This window comes from Rana temporaria, chromosome 3 (genome assembly GCF_905171775.1).
Source record: "Rana temporaria chromosome 3, aRanTem1.1, whole genome shotgun sequence".
In the NCBI taxonomy this organism is placed as follows: domain Eukaryota; kingdom Metazoa; phylum Chordata; class Amphibia; order Anura; family Ranidae; genus Rana; species Rana temporaria.
In genome coordinates, this window is record NC_053491.1 from 489,564,335 (window position 1) to 489,585,015 (window position 20,681).

The 20,681-nt window shown below is 46.0% G+C and overlaps 2 protein-coding genes across 7 annotated transcripts in view; both read left to right on the plus strand.

Moving 5' to 3' along the window:
• The window catches only part of LOC120933758 (NACHT, LRR and PYD domains-containing protein 3-like), a 534,782-nt gene that overhangs the window by 77,617 nt on the left and 436,484 nt on the right, over positions 1–20,681 (plus strand). The window lies entirely within an intron of this gene.
• On the plus strand, positions 875–8,680 carry LOC120933757. Of its 2 annotated transcripts, XR_005748126.1 has the most exons (4): positions 875–1,103; positions 1,313–1,551; positions 8,219–8,342; positions 8,552–8,680. XR_005748126.1 is itself a non-coding variant. In XM_040347133.1 (2 exons), the coding sequence occupies exon 2, from the start codon at positions 2,039–2,041 to the stop codon at positions 7,910–7,912; it is 5,874 nt and encodes a 1,957-aa protein (XP_040203067.1). In that variant the 5' UTR covers positions 875–1,103; positions 1,313–2,038; the 3' UTR covers positions 7,913–8,193. The 2 variants fall into 2 exon arrangements, 1 of the variants encoding a protein (XP_040203067.1); XM_040347133.1 differs by lacking the exons at positions 8,219–8,342; positions 8,552–8,680 and having other exon boundaries at positions 1,313–8,193.

Below are 20,681 nucleotides of genomic sequence, written 5' to 3' on the forward strand. Positions count from 1 at the left end.
GGCCTTGGGAAGCATCCAGGTTGGACGAGAAAACCCCGTAGCTCTCTCAGCCCTTCGCTCTCTTAGGCGTCGATCGATTTGTATGGCTAAATCGATCAGCGCATTCAAAGTCTGTGGAACCCCAACTCTATCCAGTTCACCTTTCAGAGGATCTGATAGTCCCATGCGGAACTGGTGACGAAGAGCAGCGTCGTTCCAGTCTGTATCTGCACTCCACCACCTAAACTCAGCGACATAGTCCTCTGCTGCCCTGCGACCCTGCTGAAGGGTACGTAAAGCAGCTTCTGCAGTTGCTGAAAGCTGGGGGACTTCGTAAAGCTGTGCCATAGCATCAAAGAAAGTGGTAAGGTTGGTCACGGACTCATCCTTTCGTTCTAGGAGGCGGTGGGCCCAGGTTTGGGGTTCTCCAGTAAGTAAGGAGATCACAAAGCCCCCTTTGGTGACTTCCAGAGAGAAGGTTCGTGGCTGAAGGGCGAAATACAGCTCACAGGAATTACGAAAGGCCCTGAAGCTACTTCGATTTCCAGAGAACTTTTCAGGTGTGGGGACCCTGGGTTCCGGAGGAAGCATCACCACAGTTGGTGTCGATCCTGTCCCAGCAGAAGAGGTGGATGCGTGGGAAGATCCCTGGGCTCCAGTGGGGTTGGACAGAACCAGCACCCGTTCTTCTAGCTGGGTGTAGCCGTGCTGAAGATTCTTAACTGCTTCAGTTAAACCAGCCAGGTGCTGACACAGTTCTTCCATAGGGGAGACTCTCTGCTCGGGCTCAGACATGGCTGTCTGCTACTGTCACATACCTGATGGTGATGAGCCCGAATTGCAGAGGTTGGCCTCCCTTACAGCTCCTGTAACTGTCCGCTTATCATTGTGGATCTTGTTCAGCACTTACTGCTGGGTGGAACATTTCTGCCTCCCTTTGGTTCCCTGGGGAATGTTTTGATCAGCAGGATTACAAGACCACTTCTTCTTCCTGTCTTAGAAAGAAAGCCTTTTCCTGTATCTCAGATGCCACATGTTAGCTGTCTGCATAGGATTTCATGGAAGATGTCTGCAGAAAATCCCTAAAGCTTAAAGTTTGTACCCCCCTTGGCAAGTGGATCGAGGTATGCAGAAAAGTGTGCATTGTTATAAAGGTGTATATGTTCTAGAGATAAACCCTGTTCATGCTGTTTGGTTTTAAATACGCTATGCATGTAACCATGTTTCTTTGAATGTTCAATGTAATTAGATGTGTGTGCAGACAACTGTAATTAACCCTGTAACCCCCTTTTTGGTGACAACTGTAAATAAGTGTTTTATATGTCATTTACAGTTTTCACGGTGCTATGGTGCTATGGTGCTTACGATATTCATATTTACGGTGCTCAAGGAGATAAAGAAAATAATATTCAACCCTGCTGCGCACCTTTGTTCCGAAATAATAAAACTACTGCACCCGTCAGAAGCTCTCCTCTTGTTATTTATTCGATGCCAAAGGGGCCGTAACAGTGAAAACTCGTCGCTGCGGTGGAGACTCGACATCACCAGCTGCGTCGCTGTCTTCATCGAACTGTGAGTAAAGGCTTCCCAACGCCTCGCAAGACACGTGCGGACGCCATCTTGGCAACAGAGACTTGGCTAAAAAAGTAAACGTGTCACGTGGACTTTTAAATATAGCGGGCTCTTTATATGTGATCCGGAAGCCGCCCTTAACTACTATGCGAGCCAAATAGTTAATATTTTGCTAAACCAGTGATCAAGTTATTATATTCGTGTTTAGAGGCCTAGTGTCAGATTTAAAGCAACGCTATCTTCCAAGTTCCTAATCCACTAAACTGCAGTTATTTACGTAAAGGGTTAATTGTCTGGTTAGAAAGTGTCAGCAGTATATTCGTTTAAAACATTTTGTAGTACTGTACGCATTGTTTGCTAATCTTTAGTTACAAGTGTGAACACCTGTTATCTGTCGTAGCCCTTAGTAGCAAGTTTGAGCCAACACTCATTCAAGTTAGGTTTCAGGCACACTCACACTTGAAAGGCAAAGGCACACTAGAACAAAATGTTGTCACCTGCTGAAGAAACAGACAAACCCACAGAGTCACAACAGGTACGATCCAGCTCTAGAGAGCGAAGCCTAACAGAAAAGGGCAAAGAAATGCACGAAGAAACAGTTAAGAAAAATTTAAAGGCATTCAACAAGGTGTGCAACTCTTGGAAGGAGCTAGCAAAGGAATGTAGGACAAAGTTAAAAGGTTTCTGCTCAACTGAAGACCTTAATACAAGATTGAAAGAGATTAAAGCCAAAGAAGCGTTAGTGCACCAACAGTATGAGTCCATGTGCCAAAATAATTCCACTACCCCGTACGTTGTTAAGAAAATGGATGCATGCACCGCGTTAACGGCTGAAATCTGCAACCTCATCAGCAAGCGGCTAGAGAATGTAGATGAAATCTTTAACGATCAACTTGAGAAGGAAAGGGTGAGGATGGTGCTTAATAAAGAAGAGCATGAGTCAGTCTTTGGAAACTCAGAAACAGAAACTGTCCTCTCAGAGTCATTACCAGACTCCAACGCAAGCTCAAGAGCCACTTCCAGATCTAGCAAACGCGCTGACGCAGAAGCAGATCTTGCAGCCAAAATAGAACAGGCAAAGGCGACGCAACAGATGCGCGAGGAGCAAGCTAAGCTGAACAAACTAGAGGCAGAAATTAAACTGAAGTTGGATGAGGAAAAGACAAGACTACAACAGCTACAAGCAGAAAATGAAGTCAAGGTAGCTGCAGCAAGAGTGAAAGCCTACACCGCTTACGATAGTCTTGATATTTACGAACAGGAGACAGACCACAAGGTGCAATACCTCTGCCAAAATAATGAACCACGAAACTCATTGAATCCAAAGGCTGTGCCATTTCAACCTTCAAATACACCACTTGGGGTGTCAAGACCAAATGAAGAAGTTAGTCTAACCCCAGGACTTGCAAGTCTGCTTATCTCCAACCGTCTCCCTATACCTGAACCAACTGTATTCACAGGTGATCCTTTGAAGTTCATAGATTGGAAGATATCCTTTATGGCGCTGATTGATCAGAAACCACTCCCTGTGTGCGAAAAAATGCTGTACTTGAAGAGGTATCTAGGTGGTGAAGCTCGTAAGGCAGTGGAAGGGTTCTTCTACCGAAATTCAGAAGATGCCTATCTAGGTGCTTGGGGAATCCTACAGGACAGGTATGGAGGTCCATTCATAGTGCAAAGAGCCTTCAGAGAAAGGTTGGCTAAATGGCCAAAGATATCAGCAAATGACCCTGTAGCATTAAGAGAGTTTGCAGATTTCCTTCAAGGTTGTGTGGAGGCCATTCCTCATGTTAAAGGCCTAGCTATTCTAAATGATTGTGAAGAAAACCACAAGCTTCTCAAGAAACTGCCTGAATGGATCGTGCGCAGATGGGGTCGCATCGCCGTGGACGAGCTGGACAAGTCCCAAGAATACCCAACCTTTGCTCGTTTCACAGAGTTCCTGCAAAGGGAAGCTAAGATTGCATGCAACCCCATTGCCTCTCCTTTTCTCCTCAGTACCAAGACTACAGATGAGAGAATTCCCAAGAGAGCCAAGGCGCTCAACACAAGCACTCAAATGAAGCCCTCTACCTTCAACGTTCCAAATATCTCAGCTTCAAGACCGAAACCACCTTGCCTAGTCTGCAAAGACGAAACACACGGTGTCGCTAAATGTCTGACTTTTGCGGCAAAGACCATCGATGAAAAGAGGGCCTTTATTCACGAAAACCATCTCTGTTTTGGTTGCTTAAGAAAGGGCCACACTACAAAAGACTGCAAAGGAAGACACACGTGTAGCATATGCAGTCGACGTCATCCAACCTGTTTGCACATACAGAGAGACACTGAGCCTGTCAAGGCATCAAACGATGATTCAGTAGGCATGAGAAATAAGGCAAACGACAACGTTCCCAAAGTTATGTCCCATACTTTGACAAGACATACGTCTGCCACATCCTGCATTGTTCCAGTTCTGTTGTCAGCTACTACGGAGCCTCAGAGGGAAATCCTCACTTATGCCTTACTTGACACACAGAGTGATTCAACCTTTATTCTGGCAGACCTGGTATCGAAGTTAAGTGTGAGCACCAAGCCATTACAGCTAAGGCTCAGCACAATGACAGCGGTTGACACAGTTATTTCAAGCCAAATTGCTCACGGTCTGCAAGTGCGTGGCTTCAACTCCGAAGTTCAAGTCCAACTCCGTCAAGCCTATACAAGAGATTTCATTCCAGTAGATAAGTCTCACATCCCCACTAAGGAGACTGCACTCCAGTGGTCACACCTCAAACACTTGGCAAACAAGTTACAGCCACTTCAAGATTGCGAAGTAGGACTACTGATCGGTTATGACTGCCCATCAGCACTGGCTCCCTTGGAGGTTGTTATCGGCTCCGAAAATGAACCCTTCGCTCAAAAAACTATGCTCGGCTGGAGCATTGTAGGATCAGCAAATCCACATCTTGATAGACAGGGTAGCCAGAGCTTCGTACACAGAGTCGCAGTGAAAGAAATGCCAATGCCGCCGGTCGCTGATGTGTTAAAGGCTTTAGAAATGGACTTCATTGAAAGAAATTATGAAGATAAGTACGTGTCTCAAGATGATGTTCGCTTCGTGCAGTTTCTCTCGGAAACTATAATGAAAAGGAAAGATGGACACTACGAGATGCCGTTACCCTTCAAAGACAACAGTCAACTGGCACTACCAAACAATAAGAGGCTGGCCCTTATTCGACTTCATCATCTAAAGAAAAGATTAAAGGGAAATAGACAGTACCATGAACACTACACTGCATTCATGGAAGAAACAATCAGAAAAGGTGATGCAGAACCAGCCCCTTCATTATCAGAGGAAGAGACAGTGTGGTACATCCCACATCACGGGGTTTATCACCCCAAGAAGCCAGACAAGTTAAGAGTTGTCTTTGATTGTTCAGCAAAGTTCAAAGGCATCTCCCTAAACGATACCTTGCTGACAGGTCCCGACCTGATAAACTCTCTAGTGGGAGTCCTCTGTCGCTTCAGGAAGGAAGCAGTTGCTGTGATATGCGACATTGAAAAGATGTTCCATCAGTTCTATATCCCCTCAGAAATGCGCAATTACTTAAGGTTCCTTTGGTGGGAGAACGGTCAGTTGGAAACAGAACCGAAAGAATACAGAATGGCAGTTCACCTTTTCGGTGCCAGCTCCTCTCCAGGATGTGCCAATTTCGGCCTTAAGTATCTTGCACGACAACACAAGTCAGAACATCCCTCAGCATCAGCCTTCATCGAGAAGAACTTTTATGTCGACGACGGCCTAACTAGCGTTCCAACAGTCAGCGAAGCTTCGAATCTAATCCTCGAAACTCAAGGATTATGTAAAAATGCCGGCCTACGACTGCATAAGTTCAACTCTAATAAAAGGGACGTCCTGTCCTGTATAGCTCCGTCAGAAAGAGCAACAACTAGTGTACCTGTCAAACTTAGCCCAGACTCAACAACAGAAGGACAAGTACTTGGCATTCAGTGGTCAATTGAAAACGACACCTTCAGTTTCAGTGCTGACATAAAGCATCAACCCTCAACTCGTCGTGGTATCCTGTCAGTCGTAGCCTCCCTTTATGATCCTCTAGGCTTCATAGCCCCCTTCATACTGAGTGGCAAGTGCATTCTCCAAGAGCTTTGCCGCAGAGGCATCAGTTGGGATGAAGCACTTCCTGAGAGCTTATGTCCACGGTGGGAGGCTTGGAAGAGTAGTCTGCAAGCTTTAAGGGAAATCAAGATACCCAGATGTTACCATCCCCCAGACTTTGGTAACAGAATGAAAGTGGAACTACACCACTTTTCCGATGCCAGCAACATAGGATATGGTGCCTGTTCGTACCTTAGGTACAAAAATGACAGAGATCAAGTCCATTGCAGCTTCGTAATGGCCAAGGCAAGAGTTGCACCAACGAAGATTGTGAGCATCCCAAGGCTTGAACTCTCAGCTGCCGTCACTGCAGCAAGGTTGAGTGTCATGTTGAAGGCAGAACTTGAAATAGAAATTGACAAAGAGTTCTTCTGGACAGACTCCCAAGTAGTCTTAGCCTATATCAATAACGAAGCAAGAAGGTTTCACGTGTTTGTAGCCAATCGTGTTCAACTCATAAGAGAGATTACAGATCCAACCCAGTGGCATTATGTGGATACGACACAAAACCCAGCCGACCATGCATCCAGGGGTCTACATGTAGCGGATATCTCCACCTCAAGTTGGTTATCTGGGCCTAGTTTCCTTTGGAGATCTGAAGTGCACGCATCTTCAAGCTCTTCAGCAGAACTAATTGTAGGCGACCCTGAAGTCAAACCTGTTACAACCCTTGCATCACAAGCCAATGAACAAACTGATACTCTAAATCGTCTGAGCAGGTTCTCCAGTTGGTCAATGCTCATTAAGGTGATTGCAAGAATCAGGAGAATAAAAACGAAGACGTATCACTGCAGCAATCTTGTGTCTGTGGAGGAACGTAAGGAGGCCGGGGAGGTAGTGATAGGTCTAGTTCAACAGCAAGTTTTCCCCCAAGAGCTAAAACTCCTTCAAAGAGGAGATAGTCTCCCAAGTTCAAGCCCTCTTAGCTGCCTTGACCCCATTCTGGTTCAAGGACTTCTTCGTGTTGGTGGAAGGCTCTCAAGATCAACTCTTAGTCAAGAAACAAAGCACCCAGTCATCCTCCCAAAAGAAGGGCACATTACCCAGTTAATCCTGTCCCACTATCATGCAGCCATTCATCACCAGGGCCGCAGCCAAACTCTAACAGAACTCAGAGCAAATGGATTTTGGGTGCTTGGTGGAAGCAAGTCAGTTGCCAAGTTAATACATAAATGTGTACAGTGTCGAAAGCTCCGGCGTCCCACAGAGGAACAGCGTATGTCAGAGCTCCCCGAAGAACGAGTAGAAGTTTCAGCTCCCTTTACATACTGTGGTATGGACTGTTTTGGTCCCTTTATCACCAAACAAGGTCGAAAGGAATACAAGAGGTATGGTCTAATCTTCACATGCTTCTCCTCACGTGCAGTCCACATCGAAATGCTTGAAGATTTATCTACAGATTCCTTCATCAATGCCTTAAGGTGTTTCATCAGTTTAAGAGGAGCCGTTTGCCAACTTCACTGTGACCAAGGCACAAACTTCACAGGAGCAAAGAACGAACTTAAAGAAGCCCTGAAGCAATGTGACACAAAGGCACTAGAAACTTTCCTAGCTGATAAACAGTGTGAGTTTATCTTCAATGCTCCTTCCGCAAGTCATGCAGGTGGAGTCTGGGAACGTCAAATTAGAACCATTCGTAATGTGCTAAATGCTACAACAGTCCAATGTTCAAGTAGACTAGACGATGCTTCTCTTAGAACGCTATTTTATGAAGCCATGGCCATTGTTAACAGCCGTCCTTTAACTGTCGATGGAATCAATGACCCCAAGGCGCCAGAACCTCTAACTCCAAACCACCTCATCCTGATGAAATCCAAGGTTGCATTACCTCCACCTGGGAAATTCGTAAAGGAAGACGTATATGCAGCTAAACGGTGGCGTAGAGTGCAATATTTAGCAGAACAATTCTGGAGTCGGTGGAAAAGAGAATACCTCATGAGTGTTTCCACAAGACAGAAATGGCACACACCTCGACGTAACCTCAAAGTAAATGACATTGTCATAATCAAAGATGATATGTCTCCCAGATGCCAGTGGCAACTAGGACGTGTAATTGAAACTACAATAGAAAAGGATGATCTAGTTCGTCGAGTCAAGGTGTTAGTAGGTGACAGAAGATTGCAAGATAAGAAGGACTATGTATCAAAACCTTCAATTATTGAACGTCCTATTCAAAAGCTAGTAGTCCTCATAGAAAGCAAATAAGTATAGTTTTAGTGATACACTAGCATACCACCACACAAGACAGTAGCCAGTTACAGAGGTACCTATAAGCTAAATTGTGTATGATGTACCATGTTTTATAGCGGCCAAGGTTATGTTCTGTAAATTATGTATGACTTTTAGGTTATGTTCATCATAACATAATTTGGTGGGAGTGTAACTGTCCGCTTATCATTGTGGATCTTGTTCAGCACTTACTGCTGGGTGGAACATTTCTGCCTCCCTTTGGTTCCCTGGGGAATGTTTTGATCAGCAGGATTACAAGACCACTTCTTCTTCCTGTCTTAGAAAGAAAGCCTTTTCCTGTATCTCAGATGCCACATGTTAGCTGTCTGCATAGGATTTCATGGAAGATGTCTGCAGAAAATCCCTAAAGCTTAAAGTTTGTACCCCCCTTGGCAAGTGGATCGAGGTATGCAGAAAAGTGTGCATTGTTATAAAGGTGTATATGTTCTAGAGATAAACCCTGTTCATGCTGTTTGGTTTTAAATACGCTATGCATGTAACCATGTTTCTTTGAATGTTCAATGTAATTAGATGTGTGTGCAGACAACTGTAATTAACCCTGTAACCCCCTTTTTGGTGACAACTGTAAATAAGTGTTTTATATGTCATTTACAGTTTTCACGGTGCTATGGTGCTATGGTGCTTACGATATTCATATTTACGGTGCTCAAGGAGATAAAGAAAATAATATTCAACCCTGCTGCGCACCTTTGTTCCGAAATAATAAAACTACTGCACCCGTCAGAAGCTCTCCTCTTGTTATTTATTCGATGCCAAAGGGGCCGTAACAGCTCCCACTTGTGGCCCCCTGATAGGATAACAGAAGGCACAGGAGTAAGGAGTGGCACGGGTGCCTGGCAGGATCAACAAGAAGAGGTAGTGGGTCAGTCTAGTAGAAGCTTCCTTGCAGTAACTGGAATACCGGAACTGGATCAGCTCAGCAGACAGGATAGGTCCAATAGACTGGATCAGATTAGCAGACAGGATAGGTCCAATAGACTGGATCAGCTTAGCAGACTGGAAACCCACACCAGACAGGATCAGCTCAGCAGAGAGGATAGGTCCAATAGACTGGATCAGCTTAGCAGACCGGATCAGCTCAGCAAACTGGACTGGAACTAGGACAAACTGGAATCGTTCAGCTGGACTGGAACTAGGACAAACTGGAATTGTTCAGCTGGACTGGAACTAGGACAACTGGAATTGTTCAGCTGGACTGGAACTAGGACAACTGGAATCGTTCAGCTGGACTGGAACTAGGACAACTGGAATCTTTCAGCAGACTGGAGCAGACTGGATCAGCACAGAAGGTCTGACAGGCCGGGTCAGATATCGTGGCAGACAGCGAGGTACAAGGGTGCAGACAGAAGGGTAGTCAGAACAGGCCAAGGATCAGGTGCAGGCGGATGGCTGGAATAGTCACAGGTAAGCCGGGTCTTTCACAGGTAAGTCTCAGATCAGGTTTCAGATACTCAACGCTGTAGAGCAGACAGCAGGGATGGTGTGTGAGGGGCCGGCTTAAATACCCCGCCTGGCTCCAATAGGCATGTGCACCCGTGCACGCACACGCATGCGTGATCGCAGCCGTGATCGGGAACCGCAAAATCGAAGTCGCCTGTTTCTGGCAGGATCTTCATGACAATACCAGTCTACAATCCTAACCAAAGATGCTGCTTGTAGATATTTCGAGAAATCGGGTAATGCTAAACCTCCTTTTTGCTTAGTTCTAATTAGGGATTCCCTTTTAATTTGTGGTGTTTTATGGGCCCATATGAAACTCCCTATTGCCCTCCTTAATTCCATTATGAGTTTCTTTGGAACAATCAAGGGGACTGTTTGAAATACATAAAGCAATTTTGGTAATATATCCATTTTTATTATATTAATTCTTCCGATCCATGAATTTGCCATTTTTTCATATTTTTGTTTTTCCTAATTGCTTGTATAAGATGTTCCATCACTAATATATATAACAAGGGGGATAATGGGCATCCCTGCCTAGTTCCATTTGCAATTAGTATGTTTTCTGATAGCATTCCGTTTGTTCTTACTTTTGCCCGTGAATTAGAGAACAATGCGGCAATCCTACTGAGCATTTTTTGTCCAATTCCTATCTGAACCAATGTTTCCTTTAACCACTTCCCGCCCGGTCAATGGCCAATTGGCGTCCGGGAAGTGGTTGTAAAATCAATGGTCTATTGACGTCCTGCAGGATTTCATGCCGGCGAGCGGCGATCGGTGATGCGGGGTGTCAGTCTGACACCCTGCATCTCCGATCTCGGTAAAGAGCCTCCGGCGGAGGCTCTTTACCACGTGATCAGCCGTGTCCAACCACGGCTGATCACGATGTAAACAGGAAGAGCCGTTGATCGGCTCCTACTCACTCGCATCTGACAGACGTGAGGAGAGCCGATCGGGGGTTCACACTGTTTGTTTATCAGCGCAGCCCCCCCTCGGATCGCCACACTAGACCACCAGGGAGTGCCCCCCCCGGTGCTCAATAGAGCACAGAGTTGATTAAAAAAAAGCAATAAATAAAATAAAACAACATTGAATACAATCAATGCCAATCAGTGCCCACAAATGAGCACTGACTGGCAACATGGGCACTGACTAATGATGCCCAGCAATGCCATCAGTGCCACCCCTCAGTGTCACCCAGTGTCCATCAGTGCCACCCAGTGTCCATCAGTGCCACCTCTTAGTGCCCATCTATGCCCAGTGCCCACCTATCAGTGCCCATCTGTGCCACCCATAAGTGTCCATCAGTGCCACCCATCAGTGCCACCCATGAGTGCCCATCAGTGCCGCCTATGCGTGCCCATCAGTGCTGCCTATGAGTGCCCATCAGTGCCGCCTATGAGTGCCCATCAGTGCCGAATACCTGCGCCGCCTATCGGTGCCAATCAGTGCCACCTCATCGGTGCCCATCAGTGCCCATAATTGAAGAAGAAAACGTACTTATTAAAAAAAAAATTAACAGAAAAAAAAATTTCGGTCTTTTTTTAGTTGTTGCGCAAAAAATAAAAATCGCAGAGGTGATCAAATACCACCAAAAGAAAGCTCTATTTCTGGGAACAAAATGATAAAAATTTCATTTGGGTACAGTGTAGCACGACCGCGCAATTGTCATTCAAATTGCGACATTGCTGAAAGCTAAAAATTGGCTTGGGCGGGAAGGTGCGTAAGTGCCTGGTATGGAAGTGGTTAAGAACTGCCATCCCACTCTGTCATAAGCTTTTTCCGCATCGATGGATAATAAACAGGTTGGGATGGCACTTTTATGGGCATATTCCATTAAAGTAAGGGTTTTTTATAATATTATCCCTAGTTTCTCTGCCTTTTGTAAACCCTGTTTGATCTAAATTTATATACCCTGATAGTATGGGTGCTATTCTATTAGAAATTATTTTTGAATATAACTTTATGTCAATATTCATCAGAGAAATTGGTCGATAATTATTGCATATTGTCTGGTCCTTGTCGGGTTTTGTTATCAATACTATGTGTGCTTCCATACTTTGTACTGTAAAAGTTTGAGTTCTAGATATTGCATTAAATGTTTTTTTAAGAATAGGTATTATTATATCTTCAAATGCTTTATAGAATCTTGAGGTGTATCCATATGGTCCAGGGCGTTTTTTCCCGGGACCAGCTCGGCAACTGCCTGTTGGATCTCCTCAAGTGAAGTTTCTTTTTCCATGTCCTCAGATATTTCTCTTAGTAACCGCGGTAAGGCTGTTTCTTTTATATATTTTTGGATCTCTTCTAGAGATGGCCTGCCGGTTCGCCAGGCGGTCGTCTCGCGGCAAACTTTGGATGTCTTCGGTCCGCCAAACCGTCGGACATCTGGCGATGTTTGCGGCGGTCCGCAATGTTACATGGGTAAGAACTTTGACCTATGACACATTCATCAGGTGGTGCAGGACAGCCAATTAAGACATTTCAGCACATGGACATACCCCCTACCTTATAAATAGACCTGATCTGGCGGCCATCTTACATTCTGCTTTTTGTCAGTATAGGGAAAGGGTGCTGTGTTTGGAGCAGGGACAGGCTGTATTCTTTCAAATGGCTATCTAAAAGGTCCACAAAAGTCCTTTTAAGGACTGGTAAAGGTGTACTACTTGCTCTAGTATATAGGTGTCTAATACATTCATATACTTTTTGTCAGTTTAGGGAGCGGTTGGTGTTTCCAGCAGGGACAGAGTTTAGCGACACATATCGCTACCTAACAGGTCCACAAAAGTCCTTTCAAGCACTGGTATAGGTGTGCTACTTGCTATGCACTGCAGTATATAGGTGTAATATACACTTATAATATACTTTCGAATATAGGAAGCATATTATAGTGGATTTGTATTGTGCAGCATTGTGACTGGCGATGTATTTTGTTACTACTGGATTTTTGCCTCTTTCGCTGCGTTTCCTCTGCTACACATATTAAAAAAAAATCCTGAAAAAAAGTTTCATAATTGGTGAAATAAACCAGTGGCCCCCCAAAACGACAGATTATGTTATATACCTTCTTCCACATATACTGTGCTTCTCTAGAGACTTTTGTCACATGGTCATTTAAAAAATGACAGGCAGAGGAGGAGACAGGCCCTTCCGCAGGGGTGGTAGGGGTAGGCCAGGAACACCAGGCCGGAGCCAAAGTGGGAAGTGGCACAATGTTCGTTCGATTACGTCAAAGGACGCACCAGACTTGGTTGAGTGGCTCGCCACCAACATCACCACCACCATATACCCTCCGCTTGAGTCACAGGAATTATTTTCTGATCCATCAGAAGACATTTTGGATGCGCATCCATTCTGGGCACTCAGCAGTCTGATGACAGTACTCAGATCAGCCCAAGGAGGTTGGTGCCCAATGTTGCTGCCTACTCTGAGATCTCTATTGTTAGTGATGGGGAAGGTGACGTCGATGATGAGGTGTCTACAGACGTCACGTGGGCACCCACAAGAGAGGAAGAGGAGAGGTGTTCAGAGGGAAAGATGGACCAACAGATAGGGAGGAGAAGCAGGCTGAACTTACATTGCACATGAGGGACAAACCAGACTCCTAATGTATCAGGAGCGAGCCATCAACCATGTTCGGTCACATCTGGCGCTCCCAGGACACCGGCCCATGGCTCCTCAGTGTGGGCTTTTTTTAACATGTCCGCTGCAGACAATAGTGTTGCCATCTGCAGCCTTTTCAGTCAACGCATAAGTCGCGGTAAGCCCAACACTCACTTAGGGACAACCGCCTTAAGAAGGCACCTGGCCTCCCATCACCGAGCCCAGTGGGAGCAACGCCATCAAAACCCACAAAGCCACACTCCAGGCTCTCACCGTCCGGCCTCTTCTCCTTCACCTTCCCCTCTATGCTCACAATTGTCCTCCACTCCACCTTCTATCATGCCTTCCTCACGTTTTCTGCAAAAAGGCAGGCTTCCGTGGCCCAAATGTTCGATCGTAAAAAAAAGATGACGCCGGATAACCCTTGTAACAGGAGTCACTTTTGGGCACAGATTGAGCCAGGAAATAAAGGGACATATGTTGTTGGAGTGTTTTAACATGGACAATAATCCACCATACATTCCTTAGTGTCTGTAAAGTATATTCTGACCCTACCGGTCAATAATGACTCTTTTCAATGATTAGCCCAGGCTAGTGAGTTGTTAAATGAGGCTGGCTCCTGAAAGGCCTTTCATTGTGTGATAACACTGTTTAAAGCCTATTGATGCTCAGGTGTAAATACCTTTCTGTCGGAGACAGACCGTCTGTCTAAAGATGTGGATTGAGGGGAAATCATTGTGTGATGGTGTTTTGTTTGAATTCTGTTAATGAAGGAATGTGACTTCTCAGGTGGAGTGATTAGGTCATGTTAATTATAGACCGGCGCCGAAATGTCTGGAATGTTTAGCAATTAGCCCATCTTAAGGTGTATTGAAGCCCCCCAGTGTGTGATGGGTGGGTGGAGAGTTTGATTGTTCCTGTGATCACTGAAACATGCCTTGAAAACTGTATATAAACTTGAGAGCTAACCATTAAAAGTGTTCATACATTTGAAACCAGTAACAGAGTGTAACGGCTACCCAGTTAGGGAGAGGGTCTCAGCCGTTGGAGAAGTCCTTTTCCCTGGCAAGCTGCAATATGCAAGTACCGCCGGTATCCCCGTTCAATAGATCCAGAGAGAGAGAGAGAGAGAATTCCCCTTCACGAACGAGACAAGGCTACGTTGAAGGGTCAAACAAGACTCTTTATTGGCACATTTTACTTTGCTTATATGTGGTTACCACAACTTACAGGGACAATGACACTCTCCGCCCCCCCCCCCCCCTCCTCACACAGGGGGAGCTTCAATACACATGCTTTGAAATAATGACATCTCCTTAAATCAATCAGTCTCTAGACGTTCCGGCACCGAAATCCACTTAACATGACCTGGCCGGGCACATTCCTTTCTCAATAGAATTCAATTAACCTTTAGAACAATACACTCACAGATCATCACGTTAGCATACACCTGACAGGAGGCTGTTAACTGGTAATACACAACAGAGCGTCAATTAGCATTTAGCAGTGAAAGAGCTCCTTCTACAATTAACCCTTTGAGCTCAGTAACGAGTCATGCAGTCCTCTGTAGGCAGAATAGTGCATAGGTCCGTTACACAGAGCAAGTCTCGTTATTCTGGGAAATGGTATGTCCGATGTCTGTTGGATGGTTGGAGTGTCAGATAAGCTGTCGTGGGTTGATGGAAGGTCGTAAACGGTGGTGACCGTTACAGTGGTGGCACAGCAGTGGCACAGCAGTGGGATAATTCCATTGCTTAAAGGACAGCCACAAGGACTACTGGAGAACCGTGGCAGACCGGCCAGCAACCGTAAGAAGATGGACGTGATCACAGAACTTGTCCAAATGGATGGAGCTGAAAGACCCAACTTAACGGAAAGGCCCAGCGTAACAGACAGGACACCCGAAGAGGCAAGTTTTGATCGGGCTGTTAAACTAAGACTGGCACACTATGGTCCCAACCCTCCACCAGAGATCATAGCCCGAGTTATAGCTGCTGTGGACGCAAATTGGCTGCGGCAAAGAGGTTCTGCAGCAGCAGAAGTCACAGCAGCACCAACTGAAAGGAGAAAGATACATTTTGCTGCTTTTAAGAACTTCATTGAAACTGAAGGGGAGATTGATGGGTACCTTGCTGATTTTGAACGGCAATGTGCCCTACACCGGGTGCCCACAGAGGAATGGGTTACCATTTTGTCTGGGAAATTGTCTAGCCGGGCCAGTGAAGCGTTCAGGGCCATCCCAGACAAGGATATTATGAACTATTGACTAGTAAAAGAAGCACTTTTGGCCAGGTATGCCGTCACACCGGAGGCGGTTTTGGGAGACAAGCAAGCAGACTGGAGACTCATATACCGAGTGGGCATGCCGCCTACACCGCACAGCATCCCACTGGGTCGATGGATGCCAAGCAGAATCCGGGGAAGAAGTGCTGCAGGTGTTCTTGCTGGAGCACTTCTTTGACAAACTGTCCCGGGAAGTCAGAGAGTGGGTCTGGGACAGAAACCCTTTCTCCTTGTCTGAAGCAGCTCGTCTGGCGGACAAATACGCAGATGCCCGCAAACTGTACAACTCTGTGGTCAAGACAACAGCTCGGGTGGATTATCGATCAGCGGCACCCCCACTGGCTATTGCCTACAAACCCCAGTCGGACCTTCCAACAACACCACCTTCAGCAGCCACTTATCCTCAGCAGCCTAGGTTCAACTCCCAGGACTACTTACAGCCCATCATGTGTTTTGGGTGTAAACAGCTAGGACACAAAAAGCTAGACTGTCCATTAAATCCACCCAGGCAGTCAGTCATGGAGACAGCCAGAAAGGGGGAACCCCCGCACAGCCATGCCTGCGGCCCACTGCGTTGACGAGGAAGAACATTGGGGCGTTCTGCATGAGGCAGATCCAATACAAGCAGCTAACCAGGACAACAGGCAGCAACACAGGCAGACTGTATGTGTCAATGGAAAGGTAGCCAATGGGCTACGCGATACTGGGGCCACGATGACACTGCTACAGAAGAAACTCATCCCAGAGAGCCAGCACACCGGAGACACTGTAGCCGTAAGAGTTGCGGGAGGCACTGTCTTCTGGCTACCCATTGCCCGGGTTTACCTTGATTCGGGGGTTGGTTCGAGACATGTGAATGTGGGGGTGATGAAGGATTTGCCAGCGGATGTACTACTGGGGAATGATTTGGCCCCCCTTGTTTCTGCATACGCCCCGATGTGCCCCGATGAAGCCCACACAGTGACTACCTGTGCCCAGACCTGCATTGCTGCAACCAACTCGCTTGCTGCTGAGACCCGGGTAAGACTACCTTCACCGACATGTACTGTAGATCCGGCACAATATCACAGTCTAAAATGGGAATGTGACAAGTTGGCCAGTGAGAAATCGGAGATGCAACAACACTACGTCATGAATTATGAGATGTCCCATGGCTTGAACATTGAAATGCACAAACAGGCTGAAATTGTCAAAAGGTTAAATGGCATTTGCGCTCAGGTTGTGCCCTATCTCTCCCAAGAGCATCAGCAACAGGTTTTGGGAGCCATTGAGAGAGAAAAGCAAGTGACTGTTCCAGAACTGAATTTCATTATTCACCTTCACCATCAGCTACCGACCTGGTAAGCCAGATGGCAATGCTGATGGGTTATCGCGGCAAACAGACGTCATCCCGGCCTCCTAGTTCCGGACATCCCCAAGTTGACCCGAAAAGGATCAAGCCGGGTCTGCCGGAGTGTTCCACAAGGAGGGAGCCATGAAACAGGAGTCACTTTTGGGCACAGATTGAGACAGGAAATAAAGGGACATATGTTGGATTGTTTTAACGTGGACAGTAATCCACCATACATTCCTTAACCACTTAAGGACCGGAGCAATATGCTGCTAAATGACCCAAGGGGTTTTTACAATTCGGCACTACGTCGCTTTAACAGACAATTGCGCGGTCGTGCAACGTGGCTCCCAAACAAAATTGGCGTCCTTTTTTTCCCACCAATAGAGCTTTCTTTTGGTGGTATTTGATCACCTCTGCGGTTTTTATTTTTTGCGCTATAAACAAAAATAGAGCGACAATTTTGAAAAAAAAACAATATTTTTTACTTTTTGCTATAATAAATATTCCCCAAAAATATATAAAAAAAACGTTTTTTTCCTCAGTTTAGGCCGATACGTATTCTTCTACCTATTTTTGGTAAAAACAACGCAATAAGCGTTTATCGGTTGGTTTGCGCAAAATTTATAGCGTTTACAAAATAGGGGATAGTTTTATTGCATTTTTATAATTTTTCTTTTTTTACTACTTATGGCGGCGATCAGCGATTTTTTTTCGTGACTGCGACATTATGGCGGACACTTCGAACAATTTTGACAAATTTTTGTGACCATTGTCATTTTCACAGCAAAAAGTGCATTTAAATTGCATTGTTTATTGTGAAAATGACAGTTGCAGTTTGGGAGTTAACCACAGGGGGCGCTGAAGGAGTTTCGTTTCACTTAGTGTGTGTTTACAACTGTAGGGGGATGTGGCTGTAGGTCTGACATCATCGATCGTGTCTCCCTATAAAAGGGATCACACGATCGATGCAGCCGCCACAGTGAAGAACGGGGAAGCCGTGTTTACACACGGCTCTCCCCGTTCTTCAGCTCCGGGGACCGATCGCCGCACACTAGCGGCGATCGGGTCCGCGGTCCCGTTCACGGAGCTTCGGACCCCGGTCGCGGGAGCGCCCCCGTGACCCACGGCTGGGTACTAGTACAGGACGTACCTGTACGTACATGTGCCCAGCCGTGCCATTCTGCCGACGTATATGTGCAGGAGGCGGTCCTTAAGTGGTTAATGTCTGTAAAGAATATTCTGACCCTACCGGTCAATAATGACTCTTTTCAATGATTAGCCCAGGCTAGTGAGTTGTTAAATGAGGCTGGCTCCTGATGTTAATTATAGATCGGCGCCAAAATGTCTGGAATGTTTAGCAATTAGCTCATATGAAGGTGTATTGAAGCCCCCCCAGTGTGTGATGGGTGGGTGGAGAGTTTGATTGTTCCTGTGATCACTGAAACATGTCTTGAAAACTGTATATAAACTTGAGAGCTAACCATTAAAAGTGTTCATACATTTGAAACCAGTAACAGAGCAAGTCTCGTTATTCTGGGAAATGGGATGTTTGATGTCTGTTGGATGGTTGGAGTGTCAGATAAGCTGTCGTGGGTTGATGGAAGGTCGTAAACGGTGGTGACCGTTACAACCCTCTTGCCCAACGGTTGACCGTTGGCTTGTCAGAACTAATAGCCCACCAACTACTGCCATATAAACTGGTGGAGTTGGAGGCCTTTTGAAAATTTGTGGTCATTGGAACACCACAATGGAAGGTCCCTGGGAAGGGCATCCCAGAGCTATATGGCCATGTTCAGCGGCAAGTGAATGGATCTCTGGGACACAGTGTCGGTGCCAAGATACATCTGACCACAGACACGTGGTCTAGCAAACACGGAAAGGGAAGGTATATAACTTTCACTGCCCACTGGTTGAACCTTCTGACGGCCGTCAAGCATGTAACCTGTGGCACCCATGTAGATTTGGTTTTACCGCCACGGATTTCATGCAGGCCTGCCTCTTCTCATCTTCCTTCTACTCCATCCTCCCTCTCCTCCTCGGCTGACTCCTCATTTTCCGATGCTACCGTCTCTTCCGCTGCGTCGCCCAAGATCCCCAAAACCTATTCGACATGCCATGGGACGTTGCCATGCTGTGCTGCGTCTGTTGTGCATGGAAGACAAGAGCCACTCTGATCCTGCACTCCTTTTAGCTTTGCGTTCACAGGCAGATTAGTGGCTAATACCGCTCAATTTGACAGTTGGTAAAGTGGTGTGCGACAACGGTGGAAATCTGCTGAGTGCGCTGAAATAGGGCAAAATTACACACGTGCCATGCATGCATGCATGCATGGCACACGTCCTGAACTTGGTCGTGCAGCGATTTGTTGCCAAATACCCTGGGCTCCAGGACGTCTTGCGGCAGGCCAGGAAAATCTTGGCCCATTTCAGAAGATCTTACATGGCCATGGCTTGCCTTGCTGACATTCAGCGGTGACACAACCTGCCCGTCAGATGTCTTATTTGTGACTGCCCAACGCGATGGAACTCAACATTGTGTATATGCTTGTTTTTTTGCACCGCGCCAGTGGCTGCTCATGCGCGACTCATGCAGACTGCGGCCATTTGATGAGATCACCAAACTGGTCAGTCGCAGCCAGGGCACCATCAGTGACATCGTACATTACGCCTTCTTTCTGGAGCGTGCATTGCGTCTTGTCATTGATCAAGCCGTCGAGGAGCAGGAAGATGAGGAAGTCGCAATGCTGGATGAATTCCCAGGGGGGCTACTCCACCTGAGACAAGTCAACAACAGGAGTCTGAAAAGGAGTCAGAGGAGGATGGTGCCGGGGCGGAGGAGGAGGAGCATGCTTTAAACCTTTCTGGGATCCCTGGTGTTGTCCGTGGATGGGGGAAGGAGAACGAGGAAGACATTATCCTGGATGATGAGCAGGAGCCAGGCCAGTACAGTGCTTCCAGTTTAGTGCAAATGGGGGCCTTCATGCTCCGGTGTTTTAAGAGGGACCTATGTATAAAAAGCATAAAGGGCAAAGAAGTGTTGAGAAGAAAAAGAAAGTAGAGTTGGCGCTGGTCCTACGGAGACAAATGCTCCATAAAAGAGACTCCTAGTGTAAGGTGCAGTGTGCAAAATATACACAAAGTGCCAAGTGCCTATGTAAACTACTAGAATGATTCCACAGTATATATCATAAATGCAGCTATGAAAAAAAATAAAACAAAATACATAAAATATATATCACAGTGCTGTGCAAATTAAAACACTGCTAGGTAAAGAAAATTTGCAAAACGTGAAATTCCTGTACCATTAGGGTACCTATGTTAACCCTTTAAGAGATGTGCTGGAAAAAAAAATACTGGACTAACATCATCAGCGCAGGGGGACGCGTAACGGCCAGAGGGCTACACAGTGGCCTATACTGTGAAGGCACCAGACCCTAACAAGGGTGAAAAAGTTGGTGAGTGTTGGGTGTATAAGAGCACGGATTGCAGTGATCACGGCATACAAGAGCACAAAGCACTTTTAGAATCACTCAGCACTTGGCAATTGGATTTTTTTACTTCCAATAAGGACATTATATTGCACTGAAAAACAAAACAAAAATATATTTTTTTCAGCACATCTCTTAAAGTGATCGTAGGCATCTGCTGATCAGTACTCCCAAAGAGGATGCCCCAGAGCCAGGCCCGGTGAGGATCATCACACAGTTTTGTACCCAATGGGATACAATGAGGAAGATTTTAAACAAACACTAGGATGTACCGACTAATACTCCAGGAATAGCAAAAATAGTTGGAGCTACCTCCTTGATGGTGGCAAAAAGAGCCCAAAATGTGGGTGACATGTTGATACACTCAGAGTTCACAAGAACAACAGAAACTAAATGGTTGTCAGACTACCCAAGAAGTAAGGGCATGTTCCCATGTGGACATTGCCAGGTATGCCCCTATGTGGATAGGACATCTACTTTTTATGATTCCAAAAATGAACAAAGTTACCAAATCAGGGATCTTATCAACTGTGCCACCTCTAGAATCATCTACATGTTAACTTGCCCATGTAAAAAGA